Source organism: Leptodactylus fuscus, chromosome 8 (genome assembly GCF_031893055.1).
Source record: "Leptodactylus fuscus isolate aLepFus1 chromosome 8, aLepFus1.hap2, whole genome shotgun sequence".
Lineage (NCBI taxonomy): Eukaryota > Metazoa > Chordata > Amphibia > Anura > Leptodactylidae > Leptodactylus > Leptodactylus fuscus.
The window spans coordinates 13,144,759-13,170,443 of record NC_134272.1 but is presented as its reverse complement, the minus strand read 5'-3'; the positions used below and the strand labels follow the sequence as shown (position 1 = coordinate 13,170,443).

General features: G+C 44.8%; 2 protein-coding genes across 2 annotated transcripts; one reads left to right on the top strand and one right to left on the bottom strand.

The window, feature by feature from the left end:
- Positions 1 to 2,342: 2,342 nt before the first annotated feature.
- LOC142217409 (hydroxyacylglutathione hydrolase-like protein) lies at positions 2,343 to 10,474 on the bottom strand. The gene is made up of 9 exons (XM_075285639.1): positions 10,381 to 10,474; positions 7,329 to 7,453; positions 6,693 to 6,757; positions 6,434 to 6,551; positions 6,212 to 6,320; positions 5,956 to 6,059; positions 3,476 to 3,577; positions 3,026 to 3,105; positions 2,343 to 2,667 (listed from the first exon to the last, which is right to left on the bottom strand). Exons 2-9 carry the CDS (start codon positions 7,431 to 7,433, stop codon positions 2,499 to 2,501), a joined length of 852 nt encoding a protein of 283 aa, XP_075141740.1. The 5' UTR covers positions 7,434 to 7,453; positions 10,381 to 10,474; the 3' UTR covers positions 2,343 to 2,498.
- A 482-nt stretch (positions 10,475 to 10,956) lies between these two features.
- LOC142217306 (hydroxyacylglutathione hydrolase, mitochondrial-like) lies at positions 10,957 to 25,460 on the top strand. Its single transcript, XM_075285502.1, is given in 9 exon segments — positions 10,957 to 11,086; positions 16,656 to 16,843; positions 17,165 to 17,229; positions 17,936 to 18,053; positions 18,556 to 18,664; positions 18,840 to 18,943; positions 19,027 to 19,128; positions 20,817 to 20,896; positions 21,097 to 25,460. Coding segments are annotated over 9 exon segments (996 nt in total). The 3' UTR covers positions 21,197 to 25,460.
- Positions 25,461 to 25,685: the final 225 nt, after the last annotated feature.

Below are 25,685 nucleotides of genomic sequence, written 5' to 3'. Positions count from 1 at the left end.
TGGAAACTTATATGCATTAAAAAGTGGTTACTTAAGGAAACCACATGGACCCTGTAGACTATAATGGGGTCCATGTGGTTTCTGCATGAATCATGCAGAGAGAAAAATGCTGCTTGTAGGAAACCACATGGACCCCATTATAGTCTATGAGGTCTGCGGGTTTCCCAGGTAACTGCTTTTTAATGCATATAGGCTTCTGTTAAGGGGATCCCCAGGTGGGCTCCCCAAAAGGAAACCAGAACGCAGATGTGAATAGGGCCTCAGTGTAGCAGAGTTTAGCAGCTGCAGTCGTGTGTCTATCCCAGCAGCTTCCTCTCTTCCCCTTTCCATAGACTTCTATGTAAAAAAAAAAAACAAACTCATGATAAATAGTGAAACAAATTTCTTTAACAAGCAAAATTACAGTCTTATATATACACATGCACTATTCATTTGTGGAATGAATGATTATGTAGATAATCTGTTTACCCTTAGTCCCAACAGCGGCACAAGGCTCCCCGTATTGTGCCGCTGGTGGGACGACAGGGAAAGTTGTTTTATATTTGGAGGTCTAAGGCTACTTGCACACAAATGTGTATATATACCAGGTCCGTGTAGACCAGCACATGTATGGTATCTGTGTCCTGCCAGTGTTTCCACACACTCATTGAATTTCTTCAGTGATCCAGGGCTGCAAAATGGACAGGAACAGAACCCGTCCCGGGCTCACAGACCCATACACGGGCCCATGGTCATACGGTCAAATGGGTATTAATAAAACAATGAAAGAAAATGGAGGTAATTTATTGGGAAGATGACAATTATATACATACTCTTTATCAGACTTTAGAAGGTTAAAGTCCCCCCCCCCCCCAAAAAAAAAAAAAAAAAACTATAAGTGACATAATAAATATTAATTCAGGTTCTGACATGCACAATAGGAGTATTATGACTTGAGGTCCATATCTGCCCACTCTCAGCCTCTCGGTTACAAATCACTAGTGCATTAGGTTACAGTACTCTTCTAACACCCCCAACACCCCCGCCCCTCCAGTCCAAAAAAGTGCAAATTTTTAAACAGATCCCCCCAAACTAAAAGTATTAACAAAAATCTGATTACTATAGCAAGGGTAGATGGAGCAATGCCTCAATGTTCCCATTAAAGGCTTGAGTTGTTGTTTAGTTACTGGAGACATACAGCTGGACAACACCATTTACGGCTGCAGTTGTCAGGCATTGTATCCATAGCAACCAGACTGTCAGATATGACTTTATTAATCAGATTTTTATTAAAAGTAACTAAGGTAAATCAAACCTTTTAGCATTTTAATGTAAATTCCCCTTTAACATTATTTCAGTGCATTCTGTATAACATTTCCCCAGGCCGGGGTGTACTCGTGTGACGTCAGGACATCCATAAAGGCCTAAATCACACCGCTAAGCTTTGGTAGGCCTGCTTAGAACAATCCCATTTCTAGGAACATAGAAGTAAACATGTAATGCCTTTATTCTATCCCATAATCCAGAAAATCTAATATACTCTTGTGTCCAGGCCCCTTCCCCCATAATAAGACCATTTAACAATTTCACCTAATCTTACAGTCACCATTAAAGGGAACCTTTCATCACCTCCATTCTTTGCATTATTCAATCGCTTCACTAATTCTGGAGCAGTTACAATTCTTTCTCTAGTCCTTACCATTCTGGAGCAATCGGTGCCGTTAGTCTTAGAACAATTCTACGGTCTACTGTCAAGTGGGCGGTGTCAGGCAGGATTATATACAGGGACCGCCCACTTGACAGGATACAGTATAATTGACTGAAATTCCAGCGGTGCCAAAATCAGTGGATGGGGTGACTTACAGAATGCAGAGTTGGAGGTCTTTCAGGGGACAGGACACATTTTTTGAATGAGCACCAAACAATAGGCTGATGTCATCATGACCGTCCCCCAACAACAGTGGCATAGACCAATTGTAGACTATTTCGGAAAGCTACTAGAAGATACTTATCAGGGATGTAGCAGAGCTGAGTTTAACATTACCTTTTCACCTGCAATCCTATGTAAACCCATCTTGCAAAATGTTAGAGGGGTTTTCCTGGCAAACTAGAAATTGGGGCAATTTGGGGTGGGTTAAAAAAAAAATTAAAAAAATAAGCTACTCGCCTACTCCTTTTCCTTTGGTCCACTGTTACACGCTGTGTCGGCTCTGACTGGGCTGGAAGTGAAGTAGCTCAGGTGACCAATCACTGGTCTTAACAGTCACATGTTGGGCACACTGACATAGCAGTGATGTCACGATACCCAACATGTGACTCCTGAAGCCAGTGATTGGTCGCAGCGGCCACCTGAGCTACTTCACTTCCAGCCTGATACAAAATTGAGCATGGGACCCGACATCAGAACAAAGCACCAGGGTAGGGGAGTATCGCTTTGATTTTATTTTAGCCCCCCAGGTTTGCCTGGAAATCCCCTCTAACCTCTGCTACATTTACATCAATACTTTTGCATGTGATGTCTATTTTTGAGCTGCCGCTGACTGGTTCAGGAGACCCCACTGATAGGCCAGGAGAGCTGGGATGGGCAGTCGATCTTTTGGCTTCTTAAATTCGTCCTTTTCTTTACGTAAAACTCTCATAACGTCAATTGGGTCCGTCTTCCCTGTAAACTTCTGAACAGCTTCTTCCCTGCAGAAGAAAACATGGATGTGGTCAGAAAACATGGATGTGGTCAGAAAACATGGATGTGGTCAGACCCCTGCTGCTCCCTACAAGGTGCCCTATTGGACCACAGACGCATTTTAACGTATTTGGGCTTTCCAATGACTGCAATGGAGTGCTTGCACCATGTCAGTATATACATTACGGGGAAGACAAGCCACAGGCAGACAGGGATTCCCAGCATCATAGCATGGTCGAAGTACAGACCTGATTTTCACGGATTTTCACGCAAACGGATACAGTGAAGTTTCAATAACATGATATAAATGATAGGATTTTCCAGATTATATGTGAAGTCAGTTCGTCGTTCATTTGCATTGCTCACCTCACTCTCATGAAGGGGTTATACAGAAATTCTTCCTCTAGACTGGAAGGGACGGTGGGAATATCGTCATCATCTCGAGCCTGGAAAACAGAACACAAAGTTAAAATGCCTAAGTACAGTGGCTTTCCTACTGAAATCACCTTTCTGACAGTCGGGACAGTGACAGCCCCCTTTGAAGGATCCCTATCGATATTTGGTACTACTCTTTATCAAGCAGCTAGGGGACAAAGGAGCAAGGATACCAAGACCCTGACTCTTTTAAGGGTTAAACAATGTGATAGTTCAGAGTCTAGGTGAAAATACAAGGCATGAAACCATCAGACTGTGCGTCTGACCAGAAGGCCGGACACAGGGCTGCAGCCAGTGTATATAATACAATCCTGCAAATATCAGCTACTTCAGTTTTAGGCGCAAGTTGCTGACACGTACCAATCCAGGTTATTTACTCACCTTGGCCCAGGCCAGCTTCTCCTTAACATGTTCATTGTCTGGTTCCACCTTGAGAGCAAATTTCAGGTTCCGTACAGTGTACTCATGTCCGCAAAACACCTTCTGTGGAGAGAAAGAAAGAACAGGACAATAATCTCTATATGGTTAAAGAAGAACCTCCACCTTCTCAGATTTATACATCCTGTATTATACTCCAGAGCTGCGCTCACTATTCTGCTGGTACAGTCACTGTGTACATACATTACATTACTTATCCTGTATTATACTCCAGAGCTGCGCTCACTATTCTGCTGGTGCAGTCACTGTGTACATACATTACATTACTTATCCTGTATTATACCCCAGAGCTGCGCTCACTATTCTGCTGGTGCAGTCACTGTGTACATACATTACATTACTTATCCTGTATTATACTCCAGAGCTGCGCTCACTATTCTGCTGGTGCAGTCACTGTGTACATACATTACATTACTTATCCTGTATTATACTCCAGGGCTGCACTCACTATTCTGCTGGTGCAGTCACTGTGTACATACATTACATTACATATCCAGTATTATACTCCAGAGCTGCACTCACTGTTCTGCTGGTGTAGTCACTGTGTACATACATTACATTACTTATCCTGTATTATACCCCAGAGCTGCGCTCACTATTCTGCTGGTACAGTCACTGTGTACATACATTACATTACTTATCCTGTATTATACTCCAGAGCTGCGCTCACTATTCTGCTGGTACAGTCACTGTGTACATACATTACATTACTTATCCTGTATTATACCCCAGAGCTGCGCTCACTATTCTGCTGGTGCAGTCACTGTGTACATACATTACATTACTTATCCTGTATTATACTCCAGAGCTGCGCTCACTATTCTGCTGGTACAGTCACTGTGTACATACATTACATTACATTACTTATCCTGTATTATACTGCAGAGCTGCGCTCACTATTCTGCTGGTACAGTCACTGTGTACATACATTACATTACTTATCCTGTATTATACTCCAGAGTTGCGCTCACTATTCTGCTGGTACAATCACTGTGTAAATACATTACATTACTTATCCTGTATTATACTCCAGAGCTGCGCTCACTATACTGTTGGTGCAGTCACTGTGTACATTACATTACTTATCCTGTATTATACTCCAGAGCTGTGCTCACTATTCTGCTGGTGCAGTCACTGTGTACATACATTACATTACTTATCCTGTATTATACTCCAGAGCTGCGCTCACTACTCACTATTCTGCTGGTACAGTCACTGTGTACATACATTACATTACTTATCCTGTATTATACTCCAGAGCTGCACTCACTATTCTGCTGGTGTAGTCACTGTGTACATACATTACATTACATTACTTATCCTGTATTATACTCCAGAGCTGCGCTTACTATTCTGCTGGTGCAGTCACTGTGTACATACATTACATTACTTATCCTGTATTATACTCCAGAGCTGCGCTCACTATTCTGCTGGTACAATCACTGTGTAAATACATTACATTACTTATCCTGTATTATACTCCAGAGCTGCGCTCACTATTCTGCTGGTACAGTCACTGTGTACATACATTACATTACTTATCCTGTATTATACTCCAGAGCTGCGCTCACTACTCACTATTCTGCTGGTACAGTCACTGTGTACATACATTACATTACTTATCCTGTATTATACTCCAGAGCTGCACTCACTATTCTGCTGGTGTAGTCACTGTGTACATACATTACATTACATTACTTATCCTGTATTATACTCCAGAGCTGCGCTTACTATTCTGCTGGTGCAGTCACTGTGTACATACATTACATTACTTATCCTGTATTATACTCCAGAGCTGCGCTTACTATTCTGCTGGTGCAGTCACTGTGTACATACATTACATTACTTATCCTGTATTATACCCCAGAGCTGCGCTCACTATTCTGCTGGTACAGTCACTGTGTACATACATTACATTACTTATCCTGTATTATACTCCAGAGCTGCACTCACTATTCTGCTGGTGTAGTCACTGTGTACATACATTACATTACATTACATTACTTATCCTGTATTATACTCCAGAGCTGCGCTCACTATTCTGCTGGTGCAGTCACTGTGTACATACATTACATTACTTATCCTGTATTATACCCCAGAGCTGCGCTCACTATTCTGCTGGTGCAGTCACTGTGTACATACATTACATTACTTATCCTGTATTATACTCCAGAGCTGTGCTCACTATTCTGCTGGTGCAGTCACTGTGTACATACATTACATTACTTATCCTGTATTATACTCCAGAGCTGCGCTCACTATTCTGCTGGTGCAGTCACTGTGTACATAAATTACATTACTTATCCTGTATTATACTCCAGAGCTGCGCTCACTATTCTGCTGTCAGACAACTCTATAGAAATAGTGTTCTGTGAGATTTGCGCTCTGACATACATTACTCCCTGTGTCATTGTGGGATTTACCGTGTCAGGGGGCAGTGAGCTCAGAGTTTCTATCAAATTTTTGTACATTTGTTCAGCTGTCCCTTCAAAGAACTGTCCACAGCCTCCAACAAACAAGGTGTCACCTGATGGAAGAGAATGGACATGCAATAAGTCATGGTATGAAAATTTCTGTAAAATCGATTTCCATTGCAGAATAAATGAACACGGTTATTAGAAAATCAATGTTTTCTCTCTGGTTGTGTCCCCTGTGTCAGTCACGGAACAACCAAATTACCTGAAAACAGTGCGGGGGCGTCCGGGCAGCCGTCCTCCCACATGTAGAAGCAGACGTGACCTGACGTGTGACACGGGGTGAACAGACATTTCACATTGATATCCCCGAACTGTGGAGACATTTCAGTCACATTTAGAGGATGGAAACCTGTTCAGACCTAGTTGTTCTTTCACATGGCTGCAGGTTGTCACAATGTATCAGTACAGTACTCTTAAGATGTACCTTTAAGATTTGGTTGTGTATGACTTTGTGCGTTAATCCCCTGATCCGTTCATCTGCGCCATACACGGGCAGCTCGGGAAACTGTTGTACAAGGTCTGAATTTCCCCGGGAATGGTCCCTTTAAAAAAACATAACAGTATTGGCCCCTTCTGTATTGTACATGGCGGAGCCAGCTGGCGCACCCCCACCAAGTGACATGTCATCTGTATTATTGGCAGGAAAATGGCAGCCATACTGAATTCTTCAGGGTCATACTTACAGGTGGTGGTGCGTGGTCAGTATGGCTTTCAGGTTCACGTTCTCTTTCCGCACAATGTCCAGTAGCTGCAAGTAAAGCAAGAAGGTGTTACCGTCCTAGAAGTGTCTTCTAATGTCAAGGGCCGCTAAGGCCGACCGATCCCTTTTACACACCAAATGCCCCATGGTTAAACATACTGTAGGGTATTCCTATCCCAAATGGATAGCCTATCAATAGGGTGCACCGGGTCAGTTGGATCTGACCTCTCGGGCCCCCACCGATCCTGAGAATAAGAGGGCCACAGTGCTGGTGTAGTGTTGTGGTCAACCAAAATGGCCGCCAGTGAGTTCCTATTGGGATTTTCGCCTGTAGTGGCCTCCTAACTTCTTGATTACATTATACCGCACTATTCGACAGAGTAATACTGAGATGAATGGCGGTAGATTCACGGCGTTGGAGTTTGCTTGCGTATGTGGCATTTTCGGTGTAAACTTGACTAGGCCTCTGTGTTTGGCATCCTGTTGCTCAACTTTCATTCTGTGGACTATGTTGGCAGATTGAAAGGTGGTCTCTAATTGTTTACTAAGGGAAACAAGGCCCAGTTCCCCCTCAGACATTTTTCCTCTGTGTGACCCCTGTATATTGGATGGTACCTACTTTTTTAGCAACAGATGCGTCAACCGCAATGGCGTCCCTGGTATGCTCCTCTATAATAAGGTACATGTAGTTGTCGTCCAAGACGGAAATGACCTTCACCTTCATGGTCCATCCACCGCTACGAGCTGTGAGGTAAAACACATAACATATGCTGAAAACATACCCGTGGTACAGGGCTAAAGTCTACGCAAGGGTATGGCTACCAGAATGGCCGGCATGCATCGGCTATGGGGCAAAACAACCAAGGGGGTCTCTTACCCCATAAGGTATGTGTGTAATATTGTTGTTATGTATATAAAATGGCGCCATAACAGGGTAATGGAAAACCAGACGTTTCATGGCTGCCAGATGACAGGAGCAAGTCACAAACATCAGTAAGGAGACAAATACCCAAAGGCTGGTGGCCATAGTGACGAGAAATCATACAAATGGTGGAAGGGGCACAAGAGGTGAAGTAAGGAGGAAATTCAATGGCCAAGTAATAAGAGCGCGGTGTGACGGTAGGAACTGCCAGAGGAACCTGCTCAGTGTGTGTCTGTTTTGAATGACTAAAGCCGCTATAGAGTGTGTCAGACTGGTGATTTACTACAATGTCACTAACACTAGGTTCACACGAGCGCCCGGAGTCCGTTCTGAGCTTTCCGTCTTCCACATGCAGAAGACGGAAAGCTGTCAGACAGGGTCCGGCAGTGTGCGCCGGTGAGAGTTTTATGCTCTCCGCTGCAAAACCGGTTTTTTTAAACCGGACACAAAATACTGCAGTCCGACTCTGTGTCCGATTTTAAAAAAAAACGGTTTTGCAGCGGAGAGCATAAAACGCATTCAAATGAATGGGTATGAAAGAGTCCTGCAGGTTTTCGTCTCCTGCTCAGTTTTGTGCAGGAAACGGAAACTTACAGAATGGAGAACGGGCGCAGATGTGAACGAGCCCTAAGACATCACTGTGTGTATTATCCCTGTACTGTGACATCACTGTGTGTATTATCCTGTACTGTGACATCACTGTGTGTATTATACTGTACTGTGACATCACTGTGTGTATTATACTGTACTGTGACATCACTGTGTGTATTATCTCTGTACTGTGACATCACTGTGTGTATTATCCTGTACTGTGACATCACTGTGTGTATTATCCTGTACTGTGACATCACTGTGTATATTGTCTCTGTACTGTGACATCACTGTGTGTATTATCCTGTACTGTGACATCACTGTGTGTATTATCTCTGTACTGTGACATCACTGTGTGTATTATCCTGTACTGTGACATCACTGTGTGTATTATCCCTGTACTGTGACATCACTGTGTGTATTATCCCTGTACTGTGACATCACTGTGTGTATTATCCCTGTACTGTGACATCACTGTGTGTATTATCCTGTACTGTGACATCACTGTGTGTATTATACTGTACTGTGACATCACTGTGTGTATTATACTGTACTGTGACATCACTGTGTGTATTATCTCTGTACTGTGACATCACTGTGTGTATTATCCTGTACTGTGACATCACTGTGTGTATTATCCTGTACTGTGACATCACTGTGTATATTGTCTCTGTACTGTGACATCACTGTGTGTATTATCCTGTACTGTGACATCACTGTGTGTATTATCTCTGTACTGTGACATCACTGTGTGTATTATCCTGTACTGTGACATCACTGTGTGTATTATCCCTGTACTGTGACATCACTGTGTGTATTATCCCTGTACTGTGACATCACTGTGTGTATTATCCCTGTACTGTGACATCACTGTGTGTATTATCCTGTACTGTGACATCACTGTGTGTATTATCCTGTACTGTGACATCACTGTGTGTATTATCCCTGTACTGTGACATCACTGTGTGTATTATCTCTGTACTGTGACATCACTGTGTGTATTATCCCTGTACTGTGACATCACTGTGTGTATTATCTCTGTACTGTGACATCACTGTGTGTATTATCCTGTACTGTGACATCACTGTGTGTATTATACTGTACTGTGACATCACTGTGTGTATTATCTCTGTACTGTGACATCACTGTGTGTATTATCCTGTACTGTGACATCACTGTGTGTATTATCCTGTACTGTGACATCACTGTGTATATTGTCTCTGTACTGTGACATCACTGTGTGTATTATCCTGTACTGTGACATCACTGTGTGTATTATCTCTGTACTGTGACATCACTGTGTGTATTATCCTGTACTGTGACATCACTGTGTGTATTATCCCTGTACTGTGACATCACTGTGTGTATTATCCCTGTACTGTGACATCACTGTGTGTATTATCCCTGTACTGTGACATCACTGTGTGTATTATCCTGTACTGTGACATCACTGTGTGTATTATCCTGTACTGTGACATCACTGTGTGTATTATCCCTGTACTGTGACATCACTGTGTGTATTATCTCTGTACTGTGACATCACTGTGTGTATTATCCCTGTACTGTGACATCACTGTGTGTATTATCCCTGTACTGTGACATCACTGTGTGTATTATCTCTGTACTGTGACATCACTGTGTGTATTATCTCTGTACTGTGACATCACTGTGTGTATTATCTCTGTACTGTGACATCACTGTGTGTATTATCTCTGTACTGTGACATCACTGTGTGTGTTATCCCTGTACTGTGACATCACTGTGTGTATTATCTCTGTACTGTGACATCACTGTGTGTATTATCCTGTACTGTGACATCACTGTGTGTATTATCCTGTACTGTGACATCACTGTGTGTATTTATCCTGTACTGTGACATCACTATGGACTTCCATTGCGGGTCCAATACAGATACATGACATGATGGAAGTTGCACAAAACTCACATCAGCAGCCCTAGACTTAGTCCCAGAATGCTTTGCAAGTAGAGCCTATATGTTCCTAACATGACCACTAGATGGCGCTAGTAAACCTCCCCCATTAAACACCCCATAGACCTGCACTGAGGTGTGGGGCACCCCCTGCTCCTGTCACTCTACAACCTGTCACGTGACGTCACCAGTGACCCTCCCCGCCCAGTGACAGGACGCCTGTAATACCGGTCACAGTGTGAATGGTGGTGGCCGCAGCTCTCTCCTCCCTCTCTCCTCGGAGCCTCTGGACTTTGCACGCTTTACCTTGGCTTGCATACAAATATAATGTCACTTTGACATATCAAGACAGGAGAAAGCTGATTGGCTGATGAGACATCGCCCTCTCCACCCTGATTGGCTCTTTGCGCCCATCCCCCGGGGTCACCAAAGTTTTGTAAATAAAAGTCCGCCATCTTTAATCAGGGCAATTCCCTTTTACCGCCTTTTCAGTGTCCATTGTCTGTCGAATATTTGTTGTGAAGGTATAAGTTTCACTTCTCTGTCAGACCAGCATTGTAAAACACTTCTCAGAAACAGAAATTTACTTTATTTCCTTCAAGGGGCTCTTGCCCTCAACATCAATGGCCGCTTGACTATCACGTCTCTTGCCTTTGATTGGTCTCTGATGTGTCAGAATTCTTTCAGGATTGGCTAGTGGTGTCTAGGACGTGTTGACGTCACACGTTGGTTGGCAGCGTTCGCTGGTTGGCCGAGCGCGCTGCTGATCGCTGATTGGCTGGCTGTCAGCAGGTAAGGCAGGCTATGTGTGCGGGCCCTCCCCTGCAGTGAGAGCACTGTGCAGCCAGCCCCTTCAGGAGGATGATGTTTGGGTGCAGCAGGAGGCTGTGGTGCGCACTGTCCTTCCTGGGAGCTGCGGCTGGCTGCAGAGTGGGTATGTGGGCACAGAGGGCAGGAGCTCCAGCCTGAACCTATACTGTATGTAATGTATGGAGCTGTCACTGATGGGCTAGGGCTGCAGGAGACCAGTGTGTGGGAGTTATATCCCAGGGCTGATTCACTATCCAGGGCCGTGCTCATTACATTACTTATCCTGTACTGATCCTGGGTTATAGCCTGTATTATACTCCAGAGCTGCGCTCACTATTCTGCTGGTACAGTCACTGTGTACATACATTACATTACTTATCCTGTATTATACTCCAGAGCTGCGCTCACTATTCTGCTGGTACAGTCACTGTGTACATACATTACATTACTTATCCTGTATTATACTCCAGAGCTGCGCTCACTATTCTGCTGGTACAGTCATTGTGTACATACATTACATTACTTATCCTGTATTATACTCCAGAGCTGTGCTCACTATTCTTCTGGTGCAGTCACTGTGTACATACATTACATTACTTATCCTGTATTATACCCCAGAGCTGCACTCACTATTCTGCTGGTACAGTCACTGTGTACATACTTATCCTGTATTATACTCCAGAGCTGCACTCACTATTCTGCTGGTACAGTCACTGTGTACATACATTACATTACTTATCCTGTATTATACTCCAGAGCTGTGCTCACTATTCTGCTGGTACAGTCACTGTGCACATACATTACATTACTTATCCTGTATTATACTCCAGAGCTGCGCTCACTATTCTGCTGGTGCAGTCACTGTGTACATACATTACATTACTTATCCTGTATTATACTCCAGAGCTGCACTCACTATTCTGCTGGTGCAGTCACTGTGTACATACATTACATTACTTATCCTGTATTATACTCCAGAGCTGCGCTCACTATTCTGCTGGTGCAGTCACTGTGTACATACATTACATTACTTATCCTGTATTATACTCCAGAGCTGCGCTCACTATTCTGCTGGTGCAGTCACTGTGTACATACATTACATTACTTATCCTGTATTATACTCTAGAGCTGCGCTCACTATTCTGCTGGTACAGTCACTGTGTACATACATTACATTACTTATCCTGTATTATACTCCAGAGCTGCGCTCACTATTCTGCTGGTACAGTCACTGTGTACATACATTACATTACTTATCCTGTATTATACCCCAGAGCTGCGCTCACTATTCTGCTGGTGCAGTCACTGTGTACATACATTACATTACTTATCCTGTATTATACTCCAGAGCTGCGCTCACTATTCTGCTGGTACAGTCACTGTGTACATACATTACATTACTTATCCTGTATTATACTCCAGAGCTGCGCTCACTATTCTGCTGGTGCAGTCACTGTGTACATACATTACATTACTTATCCTGTATTATACTCCAGAGCTGCACTCACTATTCTGCTGGTGCAGTCACTGTGTACATACATTACATTACTTATCCTGTATTATACTCCAGAGCTGCGCTCACTATTCTGCTGGTGCAGTCACTGTGTACATACATTACATTACTTATCCTGTATTATACTCCAGAGCTGCGCTCACTATTCTGCTGGTACAGTCACTGTGTACATACATTACATTACTTATCCTGTATTATACTCCAGAGCTGCGCTCACTATTCTGCTGGTACAGTCACTGTGTACATACATTACATTACTTATCCTGTATTATACCCCAGAGCTGCGCTCACTATTCTGCTGGTGCAGTCTCTGTGTACATACATTACATTACTTATCCTGTATTATACCCCAGAGCTGCGCTCACTATTCTGCTGGTGCAGTCTCTGTGTACATACATTACATTACTTATCCTGTATTATACCCCAGAGCTGCGCTCACTATTCTGCTGGTGCAGTCTCTGTGTACATACATTACATTACTTATCCTGTATTATACCCCAGAGCTGCGCTCACTATTCTGCTGGTGCAGTCTCTGTGTACATACATGACATTACTTACTGCATTACAGCCTGTAGTACACTCCAGAACTGCATTGACCATTCTGAATACTTCAGAGCTGAAATCTCCTAACATTCCTTCTAACCTCTGCATAAAATCTGGTGATCCTCAGTATGGGGAGTGTTATCCACACATCAAGTTCCATATAGTAATCTAATGTAGATACAACTTATTTCCTCCTTTATTGTTGGAGATCATCTAAGCCGTTAGGGGTGTGTCAGAACAAGCTTGTTGATGGTTTCCAGTAAATGTCTGAATACAGTTGATGGTATTACAGACGTGACGCATAAAGTGAAATCAGATGTAAAGTAGAGAAACTAAACTGGTTGTCCCAGTAATTGTGCTGTGATGTGTCAGTCCTGTAGAGCTGGGATGTGTCAGGTTGGGATATGATCTCCTGCGTCTATTGTGGCGTCTCGGACTTCCAAGTATGTTGTTGATGTTTATGTTGATTTTCCTTCATTCATTGTTTCGGGACGTTTCTGTACATTGATGGGGGGTAATACACAAAGCAATTTCACATATTTCAGGAAGTCGCAATATTGCTGCGTTTTGTGTTGGTTTTAGGTTAGGGCTAACTTCGTGAGATCACCATGACGCCATCCGACCCCTTCATTAATGTGAGTGAATCAGGTCACATTGTGACCCCGAGGGTGCCATGAACTAGAAGTCACGATCACAGCACCCTTTAGGTTCTAGCGCAACTCCACTAACTTTAGTGAAGGTGTCACAGGCAACCTGGCAATGTGGTCGTGTGATCGGAATCGTTGCCAGTCACCCTGTAGCTCTAGACTTCTGATTACGAGTTTGGTATAATATCTAAATTTATTTAGGAAAAAATATGAAACATCTAAATATTGTGACTGTAATACAGACCCTAAAATGTGGCCATATTACACCCGGCTGAAATAGTTTTGATCTGACTTGGTCCCATTGTTTCCATTGAGTGGCTTCAGTGATTTAAAAAGTGGCGCTGAATTTTTTGGGCTTTTCGCAGATATAAGAGAAGCTCCTATAGGACTGAATAGAGATTTCAGAAACTGAGTGAGGGGCCTTGGAGTGTCGGGCACGCTAGGGGTTGTAGATTGGTGACAGCTGCCGAGTCACAGGTTAGAGGCCACGGTCCTAAATAGACTTTCATTGATATCAATGTGTCAGATTTCTAGTAACAGAATTCTCCGAGCAGTGTTAAAGGGGTTTGATGTCTCTGTAGAGCTCAGGAGGTCAGACTGGTCCCTGAATCTGGTGCTAAGCCTCCACCCATTGGGATAATGCCCCATAGTTTGTAGCCTGGGGTGTTTCGGAGCAACATGTATGTTCGTAGCTGTTGCTGTGACACGAGGTGACCTGTGTCTGATGACGTCACCAGTCTGAGCCCTGTTAATGATAAACCCGCTGCTGAAGGGGTCAAGGTAATGAAATAGGGTCACCTGCCGTCCTATAGTAGTTATCATGGCTGCCTTCCTATAATACGGCATCACTGGTGCGAGATTATCGAACGGTCATAAGAAAATGTATAATGGTGCAAATTTAACACAAGATATTCTAATGTATTAGTTATTAGATAACATGATCTTGTGAAATTCAATTTTATTTGGAATTTCAGTGCCGGATTATTGGCCTTTCTGGATTATCGGATTACAGGATTGTCATTGCACATCTCAGTTTGATGTTGCAATTCGGCTCTGCTACACCTGTGTAGTTGTGTGTGTGTGTTTGGCCGTGCGAGCAGATTATGGTGAAGCTGAGCTGTCATCATGACATGGCATTTTCCGGTGAAAACAAGATAACCACGTCTGTGCCTGTCCCGTTTGCTATAGGGGTAGAGGTTTCCTTTAAATAATTTGAACCTTTAACTCATGGCTGGATTTATGTAGTATATAATGATACGCTCTGCAACTCCCTGATAGACTTTGCCTTTGTATTTGTCAATGTCTAGAGACTACAGTCACATGGACACCCCTCCTCCTGTGGCGGCTCGGACTCTGTGCAGACATGTTGGATTGTCTGTTGATTTGGTATAAGTCACTTTCTGCATATCTGTCGGGGATGTGTCGGACAACGCAGACCATTCACCCCCATCTATACGCTGTAGGGTTATAATATTGTATAATCCTGGAATATGGACCATGTCATTCATTGGCGACCTCCATGACAGAGGAAGTAGCTAGCTTCTCCTCCTTCTTCAGTAGACATGAACACAGCTGAAGCTCGGGATGTAACTATGTGATAGGAAACGTCAAATACACAGATTATTAAAGTGCATCACTTAAAGGGGTTGTCCATAACTGTCCTCTAGTTGCGTTCCGTTTTACAGCTCAGCTCAACTAAAGGGTATGGAGCTGGGTTGCAATACCAGGCACAACCTGTGGGCAGAGGTGGTGCTGTTTTCAGGAGAAAAGTAGCCGTGTTTGTTTTATTTAATCCTGAACAACTCCTGTACTAAGACTTTTTGCATGTCATGGTGATATGTTATGTGTATCAGAAGTTTCATTCAGTAAGGGTCTAGGTCACACTGAACCCTGAGATAAGGGAGGTTGGGTCTCTCGGCACCCCCACCAATCATAACCTGTAATGTCTGACGTGTCACTATGACTTGTCAGAAATAGTCGTAGTCACCCTTTAAAAACTGTGATGTGTCACCTACCTTATGCGGATATGTCCAAGGTTGCAGCTGTACTCATTCCCATTAGAGTGTAAGTAGAGGAGGAGCGCGCTACGTCCCCCTTCACTGAGGTCTCTTTTGGGGTATGTATGACTGCGTGGATGTAAGAGGGGGATGTGTGACCTTATGACCAAAAAATGGTGCCCTGTGAGGGTTCATAGGCTAGCAGTATCATACACCGCCGTGTCTGTGTCTCTGACATTGTTCAGTTTTACAGTGGTTGGGGGGGGGGGGGGGAGTCTCTCAGCACCTGGACCCCATCAAACAAAACTCCATGCCTGTAGTTTTTCCAAATATTGGTCACCCTTCGAAACCCCCATCATCTGATCGGTGCTGTCATTCTGAGCAGTTTGGTGTTTTGTCTATCCAAATCCATTCAGCTATTCCACAGATATAAACCCTGATTAAGGTCTACTAGTCAAGTGGGCGGTAACATTCCCTAAAATACACTATACAAAGACTCCGCCCACAAATAACCACAGTGTTACCGCCCACTTGGCAAGTATAGCCTAATTCACATCGACGCTAAAGGGTTTATATCTGTGGAATGGCTGAACGGATTTGGATAAACAAAAGGCCACAATGCTCAGGGTGACAGTGCCGATCAGATCAGAGGTAAGTCTTCATGGTGACGGGTCCTCTATAACAAGTAAAGGCAGCCGCCTTGGTGTCCACCCTGAGCCTCTGACACCTCAGTCTATACATATTTGAGCTGTATTGGAGGCCTAGGTCTATGGCGGACATCACTGACCCCTGTATAAACCCTCTCCCAACTGCCAAGTCAGAGAAAAGCAAAAATGTGCTGACGGTGTAGGTGAAATCCACCCGTCACGGCCAAATCTCTGAGGAGGGTTCACCCATGGGGTCACGCTCCGGATTATTCCATTAAACATTGGCTATTTCCCCTGAATTGGGATTATGATCAGGTTTCATTCTCTTTCTCTCTTCTCCATCCAGGCTTTGCTCATTTAGGGACCAGCGGCATCAAGAAACAACTAGAGCCTGATTTCCGAAAGACCAAGCTGGTTGTTGAGCGCAACATGAAGATCGAGCTGCTTCCTGCCCTCACGGACAACTACATGTACCTCCTGATCGACAAGGAGACCAAGGAGGCCGCCATTGTGGACCCTGTGCAGCCGCAGAAGGTACAGATCGTCATACATAAACTGTTTGGGACTGTTCTCGGCTTAAAGACTCACAACTATAGGTGCTCGACTCGTAACGTCTGTGACGTATTGGCCTCAGTTGCAGACTGTCTATTATAGAAGGTCTGTAGGGGCACTTCAGATTTTGCCACCATTTTCTTATTTATCCAATGCATTTAACAGCAGCATTGCAAATAGCCTGGATTAGCAATCTCCTGTTTTGTCTATGCAGGCCATTGTGTCTCCATGATTACAGACTACAAACAAACACTGTGTAGTCTGATCCTGCATTCATCTGTTACTCTCTCTTCTTGTTTATAGGTGGTTGAAGCAGTGAAGAAACATGGCGTGAACCTGACATCTGTCCTCACCACACACCATCACTGGTAGGGTGCAATTCATTGTACTGTTATGGTTGCTTTAGCACAGAAACATAGCTACAGGGGGTGCAGAGTTGGCACCAGGAGGGTGCCACATAAAAAGTCTTCAGTGGTATGGCACATGGTAGTTGGGGCCGTTACAGATTTTGCACTGGGACCCAGGAGGAGCATCAAGTTACTCCACTGTTTCAGCACACTTACACAGGCAGAGCAGTAGGACAAAAACATAAAGGAAGAAGGATGATGACATCTATACTGTATGTATATATCGATGGCTGTTGGAGTTCTGTGTGTATATAGGGTCCATGTATATATAGGAACAAGTATGGGTATACAGGGGCCAGTGCGGATACCTGGTTTCAGTAAGGTCATACAGGCCCAATGTATATACAGAGAGCAGTGAGTACATATGGGGACCAGTATGGGTATACCTGGGCTACGTGTGGTTGTACAGAGACCAGTGTGGTGTGAATATATAGGACCTAGGGGTCAGCAACCTTCGGCACTCCACATGCTGTGAAACTACAACTCCCATCATGCTCCATTCACTACCATGGGTGTGCCAAGAACAACAGAGCAAGTATGCATGCTGGGAGTTGTAGTTTTAGCTGGAGTGCCAAAATTTTCCTACCCCTAGCCCTAGCTAATATATTATGTTATGTTATATTAGTCCTGCGGAATATAATGCACATGTGTCATATTTTATAAACAGGGACCATGCAGGAGGCAATGAGAAACTTGTCAAAATGGTTCCTGGGTTAAAAGTCTATGGAGGAGACAGCAGGGTTGGAGCAGTGACCCAGAGGGTTTCCCATCTGACGACGTTTCAGGTGAGTACCTGCCCCATACTCTGCACATTGCTCATAGACTATAAGTTATTCACTAATTCATCAGATTCATTCATATAACTTGCAAAACTGCATCAGAATTCTGCTATGACCACTAAGCAAGCACGCTTCGAATTTTTGTCTGTTCCATTTTGGGTTGTGTCAGATTAAAAGGATTGTCCTATTACACACCGTTGTCATTGTCACACCGCTCAGCATCCAACCACTGGATCCTCCAGAAAGGAATCAAACAGGGGGCTCAAAGTCCTTCATGTCTCCTACATGTGAATGCACTTGCGTGATCGTCGCTCCATTAACTGCTCTGGGTTTGCAGGGGATTACAGTTTCGGCAGCCCCATAGCGGTGAATGGCGCTCAGATCATGCAAGTGCACTGGTGCTTCATTCACAGGGGTATCATCATAGCTGGGGGACCTCGCACTTGGATCCCCAGGGGTATGACACTTAGCAGGACAACCCCTTTAATTCTTATTTGTATGTCATTAGGTGGGGTCCCTCCATGTCAAGTGTCTTTTCACCCCGTGTCACACCTCTGGTCATATCTGCTACTACGTGACAAAGCCCAACTCCTCCGAACCACCAGCTGTCTTTACAGGTAAGCCGCCAACCCCAAGCATGCAGGAGGGGCCTAGTGAGCACACGGAGACAGATTTATTCTGTAATATGTTTTCTATATGATGGGTCACATGACCACATCTGTGAATCATGGATCTGCCTGTTATGTCTGAATTCTCTACCCTTGGATCAGAGAGTTGTGGCTTTCCTTCTAGGTGACACCCTCTTTGTGGCCGGTTGTGGCAAATTCTTTGAAGGGACAGCGGAGGAAATGTACCAGGCTCTGATCGAGATATTGGGGCGACTTCCTCCAGAGACAGTAATAACTCCTAATAATGTCATTTTTCTGAGACTGATTGAATATGGTGGCGTTGTGTCTGACATTATACCTCCCCCCTATAGAGAGTCTACTGCGGACACGAATATACAATCAACAACCTGAAATTTGCACGCCACGTGGAGCCTAAAAATGAGGCCATCAAACAGAAGCTGGCCTGGGCTAAAGTAAGCAGGGGCCTGGGCTAAAGTAAGGAGGGGCCTGGGCTAAAGTAAGGAGGGGACTGTGCTAAAGTAAGGAGGGGACTGTGCTAAAGTAAGGAGGGGCCTGGGCTAAAGTAAGGAGGGGCCTGGGCTAAAGTAAGGAGGGGACTGTGCTAAAGTAAGGAGGGGACTGTGCTAAAGTAAGGAGGGGCCTGGGCTAAAGTAAGGAGGGGCCTGGGCTAAAGTAAGGAGGGGCCTGGGCTAAAGTGAGGAGGGGCCTGGGCTAAAGTAAGGAGGGGCCTGGGCTAAAGTAAGGAGGGGCCTGGGCTAAAGTAAGGAGGGGCCTGGGCTAAAGTGAGGAGGGGCCTGGGCTAAAGTGAGGAGGGGCCTGGGCTAAAGTGAGGAGGGGCCTGGGCTAAAGTGAGGAGGGGCCTGGGCTAAAGTGAGGAGGGACCTGGGCTAAAGTGAGGAGGGGCCTGGGCTAAAGTGAGGAGGGGCCTGGGCTAAAGTAAGGAGGGGCCTGGGCTAAAGTAAGGAGGGGCCTGGGCTAAAGTAAGGAGGGGCCTGGGATAAAGTAAGGAAGGGCCTGGGCTAAAGTAAGGAAGGGCCTGGGCTAAAGTAAGGAAGGGCCTGAGCTAAAGTAAGGAGGGGCTTGGGCTAAAGTAAGGAGGGGCCTGGGCTAAAGTAAGGAGGGGCCTGGGCTAAAGTAAGGAGGGGCCTGGGCTAAAGTAAGCAGGGGCCTGGGCTAAAGTACGGAGGGGCCTGGGCTAAAGTAAGGGGGGCCTGGGCTAAAGTAAGGAGCGGCCTGGGCTAAAGTAAGGAAGGGCCTGGGCTAAAGTAAGGAGGGGCCTGGGCTAAAGTAAGGAGGGGCCTGGGCTAAAGTATGGAGGGGCCTGGGCTAAAGTAAGGGGGGCCTGGGCTAAAGTAAGGGGGGGCCTGGGCTAAAGTAAGGAGGGGCCTGGGCTAAAGTAAGGGGGGGCCTGGGCTAAAGTAAGGGGATGCCTGGGCTAAAGTAAGAAGGGGACTGGGCTAAAGTAAGGAGCGGCCTGGGCTAAAGTAAGGAGCGGCCTGGGCTAAAGTAAGGAGGGGCCTGGGCTAAAGTAAGGAGGGGCCTGGGCTAAAGTAAGGGGGGGCCTGGGCTAAAGTAAGAGGATGCCTGGGCTAAAGTAAGAAGGGGACTGGGCTAAAGTATGGGGGTGCCTGGGTTAAAGTAAGGAGGGGCCTGGGCTAAATTACAGAGGGACCTGGGCTAAAGTTAGAGGGGCCTGGGCTAAAGTAAGAAGGGGACTGGGCTAAAGTAAGGGGAGGTAGACATTTCTGGCTGTCAATGGGGCCAACACCTGGGACCCCTACTAAACAGACCACCGCATTCAGCACAGTGCGATATAGTGGACGTGCTTGGAATTGCCGCTAAGCCCCATTCACTTGAATAGGCCTAAGTTGCAAACGGGCCCTGTGACAAATGTGACATGGCCTGTGAAGCAGAAGTGCCAGTGCCCCTTCAAGCAGCTGATCTGTGAGGGTCCAGAGTATTGGACCCCCACTGATCAGATATTGATGACCTATCCAAAGCATAGGGACTTATTGCTTATGGTAATGCATTATGGAAAGTGGCTGTCAGTTGTCGTAGTTATAGTCCTGGTAGTCTATTCATTAAGGTTCCTATTCCATTCTTCAAGAGTTAACCCCGGGTTCTTTATTCTACCTTTCAGGAAACCTACAACAATGGAGAACCCACCATCCCCTCTACGCTGGCGGAAGAGTTTACATTTAACCCCTTTATGAGGGTCAGGTAGGCAAAATCTCTACTAATAGGGACACTGCAGGCAGAAGTGATATACTGGGTTATGCCTAGTCCAGAAACCGAGGGGGAAGGGAATGGCACATGGATTTGTGGGATCATCTGAGCCCTAAAATATGTCAGTCTTTGTGCCCTATGGCCTATGGAGATGAGGGGCACTGTTCTGATGGTATTTGCTCTTTGACCCACAGGGAGAAATCTGTCCAGCAGCATGCGGGCGAAGACAACCCGATTTCTACAATGGCCGCAATCCGCAAGGAGAAAGACAATTTTAAGGTGCCCAAAGACTGAACCCTCACTGAGCGCTGCAGCCCAGACTTTGCTTCCAGATCATTGTTTTGTTTGATTGTCACGGGAGGGGGTATCGGTCGCCTTTCCATCCGTCTCCCAAATTTTTTAATTTTTTTTGCTTTTCTCAAAAAAACGAACTCTACGAGTTTAAGGAACGATGCAAATGTGCAAACAGATGTTGTGTGAGCGTGCGGAATCCGGTCAGCGAGCGCGGCTGACATGTCTGCTCTGATGTGAGTTTTGCTTTTTTTTTTTCCCGAGACCACTGCATAAGACTTTGTTCACACTGGTGTCATAAAACACCCCATGGTGATGTAAGAGATCATTTCATTCCAAGCTGTGACCCCACTGACTTATAAAGGGTCCTTGTCAAGAACAAACTTTCTCCAGGCTGCATAATTTTTGGCTGCAATAGGTGTTTTAACACCAGTGTGAACAGAGCCTAATGCTCTAACCAGTTCAAGACGTTTGTCTTATCTACAAAGTGAGTGAAAAGGAAGGAACAGATATCAAGACTGCCAATAACACTAAGCTAGGAACAGAATCCACCGAAACACCCCAAAGTGTCCAATAGGGGGAGTATAAGGAAGAGAACACCAGGGCAGAATTATAAAATAGCAACCAATCACAGGACGGCTTTCAAATTTCAAAGCATTATGAGAAATGAAAGCTACGATCTGATTGGTTGCTATGGACAGTTTTAGCAATCTCACCCATTGTATGCAAATCAGCCTGTCCTTCTTTCTGACTGGTTGAGAGGAGTCACCTGACCAAACCACCTACAGGCCATCTTTCTTATAAAGTTGTAATGGAATCCGTCAATCCAGGTCACTCAACCAAGATGGACTAACAAGTACCCACAAACTTTCCATAACGTGTGTGCTTCCTTAAAGGGATCCTATCATTAAAATTAATTTTGTTATCTGCCTAAGATGTATGAATAGCCTTAAGAAAGGCTATTCTTCTCCTACCTTTAGATGTCTTCTCTGCACCGCCGTTCGGTATATAATCTGTTTTTCGTCGGTATGCAAATGAGTTCTCTCGCAGCACTGGGGGCAGGCCCAGCGCTGAAACAGCACTGGGGGGTGTCCCCAATGCTGCGAGAGAACTCTCCAGCACTGCCTCCATCTTCTTCAGGAACGGGTCTTCTTCCAGTTGAGGCTTTAATCTTCTAGGCCTCAAGCCTAGGGCAAAGCCAACTGTGCATGCCCGGCGGCCACAAGAAAATGGCTGCTTACACAGTATTGTAAGCGGCCATTTTCTTGTGGCCGGAAGACACGCGCAATCAGTTGCCTGAGGCCTAGAAGTTTGAAGCCACCGCCAGAAGAAGACGCGAAGAAAACCCATTCCTGAAGAAGATGGAGAGTTCTGAAGAGTTCTCTCGCAGCTTTGGGGACGCCTCCCAGTGCTGTTTGAGCGCTGGGCCCTCCCCCAGTGCTGCAAGAGAACTCATTTGCATACCGATGCAAACAGGGATTTCTACCGAACAGCGGTGCGGAGAAGACAACTAAAGGTAGGAGAAGAATAGCCTTTCTTAAGGCTATTCATACGTGTTAGGCAGATAAAAAAATTAGTTTTAATGATAGGATCCCTTTAAAGGCATTATCCATTTTGGAAATCCTTCTTCGTCACAAGAATCTTTTTATAACCTTGCGCTTATAACAGGATGCCCTACAACTGGGACACCAGTAGTCTACAGGGTAATCTGACAAGTGTTCTGGTTCTCTGCAGTGCCACCACAGGACAAATGAAGTATTACAACATTCTTAGTGAAACCAATGGGCTGTCCGTATGATTCCTGGACATGTCGAGTCCTCCAGTTTCAGAGACCTTCTTTATAACCACTCTGGATAATCGATGAGAGTCTTGAACAGTGTACCCCTACTCACCTACTCATGTTAGGGTGGTGGGTGTGAATTTTATAAAACACAACCCCTTTAGGGCCCCCCTGTAATTGGTAATTTTCATACACTCACCAGCAACGCTTTAGTGTTTGATTTTCTTTACTTGAAAACTCAGTAGCCCCAGGGAGGGGGCAACAAACTGGGCCCCCCCAAGCTTGGATAATCACTATTAGCCCTCTTTTGTTACTCTTTTAGCCCCCTCTATAGAATGTGTGTGCTTCAGAATTGCAGAATGTGTTACTAAAGTTTTTTAATTGTTGCAATAATGACTTATGTATATAACATTATAAAGACAGAAATATATATATATTTATTATCACTGTTAATGTGCCAGACTGCACCAAGGAGTGATTCAGGGAAACGCATCACTACAAGCCAAAGTGAAGCATGCTTAGGGATTAGTCGGTGACTATTACAAATCTTTTAGACTTTTGAAACCATTTTTATTGCTCTGGCCCCTCTAAAATAAAAAAAAAAAAAAACAACTTTGCAAATACCTTGGTTAAAAATCTCCTATGTAGAGATTCAGTGTAGAAATATCTTTCTATGGTTACAGACTACAAACAAACCCTGTGTAGTCTGATCCTGCAGTCGTATGTTATTCTCTGTTCTGCAAGTTTACGCTAGGTTTGTACCTGCATTAGGCTGGGTTCACGCGGGGATTTTTGATGCGAAATCTGCTTCAGAATCCGGTCAAAAAAAATGCCTCCCATTGACTTCAATGGGAGCCGTTCACTTCCTTTTTCCGCGAACGTTTCTTCCCGCTTGCGGAAAAAAGAAGCAACCTACCCTTTCTTGCCGCGGATTTTGCGGCGGAATCTACTGCGGCGCAACATTCCCCTCCCGACTAGGCCCATTCATTTGTGCACCAGCATCCAGTCACTGCTAGCCGTTTTTTGGACCGGATTCTGAGGCGGCCTCCGCGTCAAGATCCAATCCAAAAATCCCCGTGTGACCCCAGCCTTAGGGTTTCAGTTGGGGGGTACGGAAACCCCGAACAGAGTTCAAGCGCTGGTGTGAACCCAGCCTTAGACAACATTGGGCCCATTTGTATCCTGCATGTAGGCACATAGGACTGCAGAATACACAAAACGGTAAATCAAGACCGAATTGGGTGTATTTATTATTTTACATTTACTGAACTGGAGCAATAAAAGTCAAAGAGTCAAAGTCACCACATACCAGTACCACAATTTTACCACTAGGGGTGTAGCTTGAATCCCTATCCCCACCTGGACCCCTAGTACTAGGTCTTTCCAAAGCCCAGGTGTGATTGCAAGCACCCTCTATACATATACCACTGTATACCATCCCAAAATGTTAGGGTCATTGTGGTTGTTGCACCAGGACAAGTGTTTACTGCTGCACAACCTAACCTTCCCTACTTATAAACAGCTATGGTATGATCCAATATTTGGGCCCCCCAGTGATCTGTAGGCCAAAGAGGTAGTGGCCCGTTCACCAGATTTCATCTTTCCTATACTGAAATGTAATTATGTTCTATGCGCAGATAGTAAGATAATTTCAGAACCAGACAGCAGTGCATTGTGGGAACTGATCTCTTGGATCACATGTCTGGCAGTGGGTTGAGCTAAGCCGAATACAGAACCCAGGAAGGAGCCAGCAGAATTTGTACTGTCTCTTTGGGTGTGAATAGAGAAGAAATGCTTCATAGCTGGATAAGATAAAAAGCAGCTTCCCCTTGCCCTGCACCCATGGTGCCCGTTTTTTTTTTTTAGAATGGACACCATGTAGTACCACATGTCACCTGCGGTGGCCACTACAGTAAAAATGAGCAGCTGCACAAACCTTCCTTGGCAATCACAGATGATCAGCAGGTCTTAGAAGAACAGAATTTGGGCTGATTATTTTGAAAAAGTGGTTGCCATGTTAGGAATACCCCTTTATCCTTTTGTGTTGTTTTTCTGGACCACTATAAAGTTGACTTGGCTCCTAGAAGGTGGTATAAGTAAAGTGGGGTTATATGTAAAGATGATAACTTAATACATGATATGAAGTGTAGATATCTGCTCATTACATCTGAATAGAAGTTATGGAAGTGCCCTGCTCATGGGTGGTAACCTCAGCACTAAAAATGTAGGCCAGGGCGGGAGAATGGGAAAGAGGGTAGGTTGTAACAAAGTTTAGTTGGACCACCCCTCCCCTTTAAGGTTGAGTTTTGGATGCGGGTGCAGTAAGGCGTCTTTGTTAATAGTCCGCTGCTCTATGTAATGATACTCTATCCAGCACATTAAGAGTTAATATCTGATGTGCTTTCATTGTGGTCGTGTGTCCTGAAAACAACACTGTGTAATAACATTGTGATTGTACGTTCTGCAATAAATCACACATCACGGTGACCCCTTGTATGTCCGCGCTTTACTTCTCGCAACGATTGTTTGAGGAGCGTCAGATGAGAATATCAGCTCTGGAGGAACTTCGTGGACGGAGGGAGAATCACATGGACGTAGATGACAGTGCTGTAAGGTCACTATCAAGAACATCTAAAGCGGTCTTGGGTGATACTGTCTGCGGTATGTAACAGGTCCTATATGATACTGTGCTTATGTGCTGTATCTAACCTA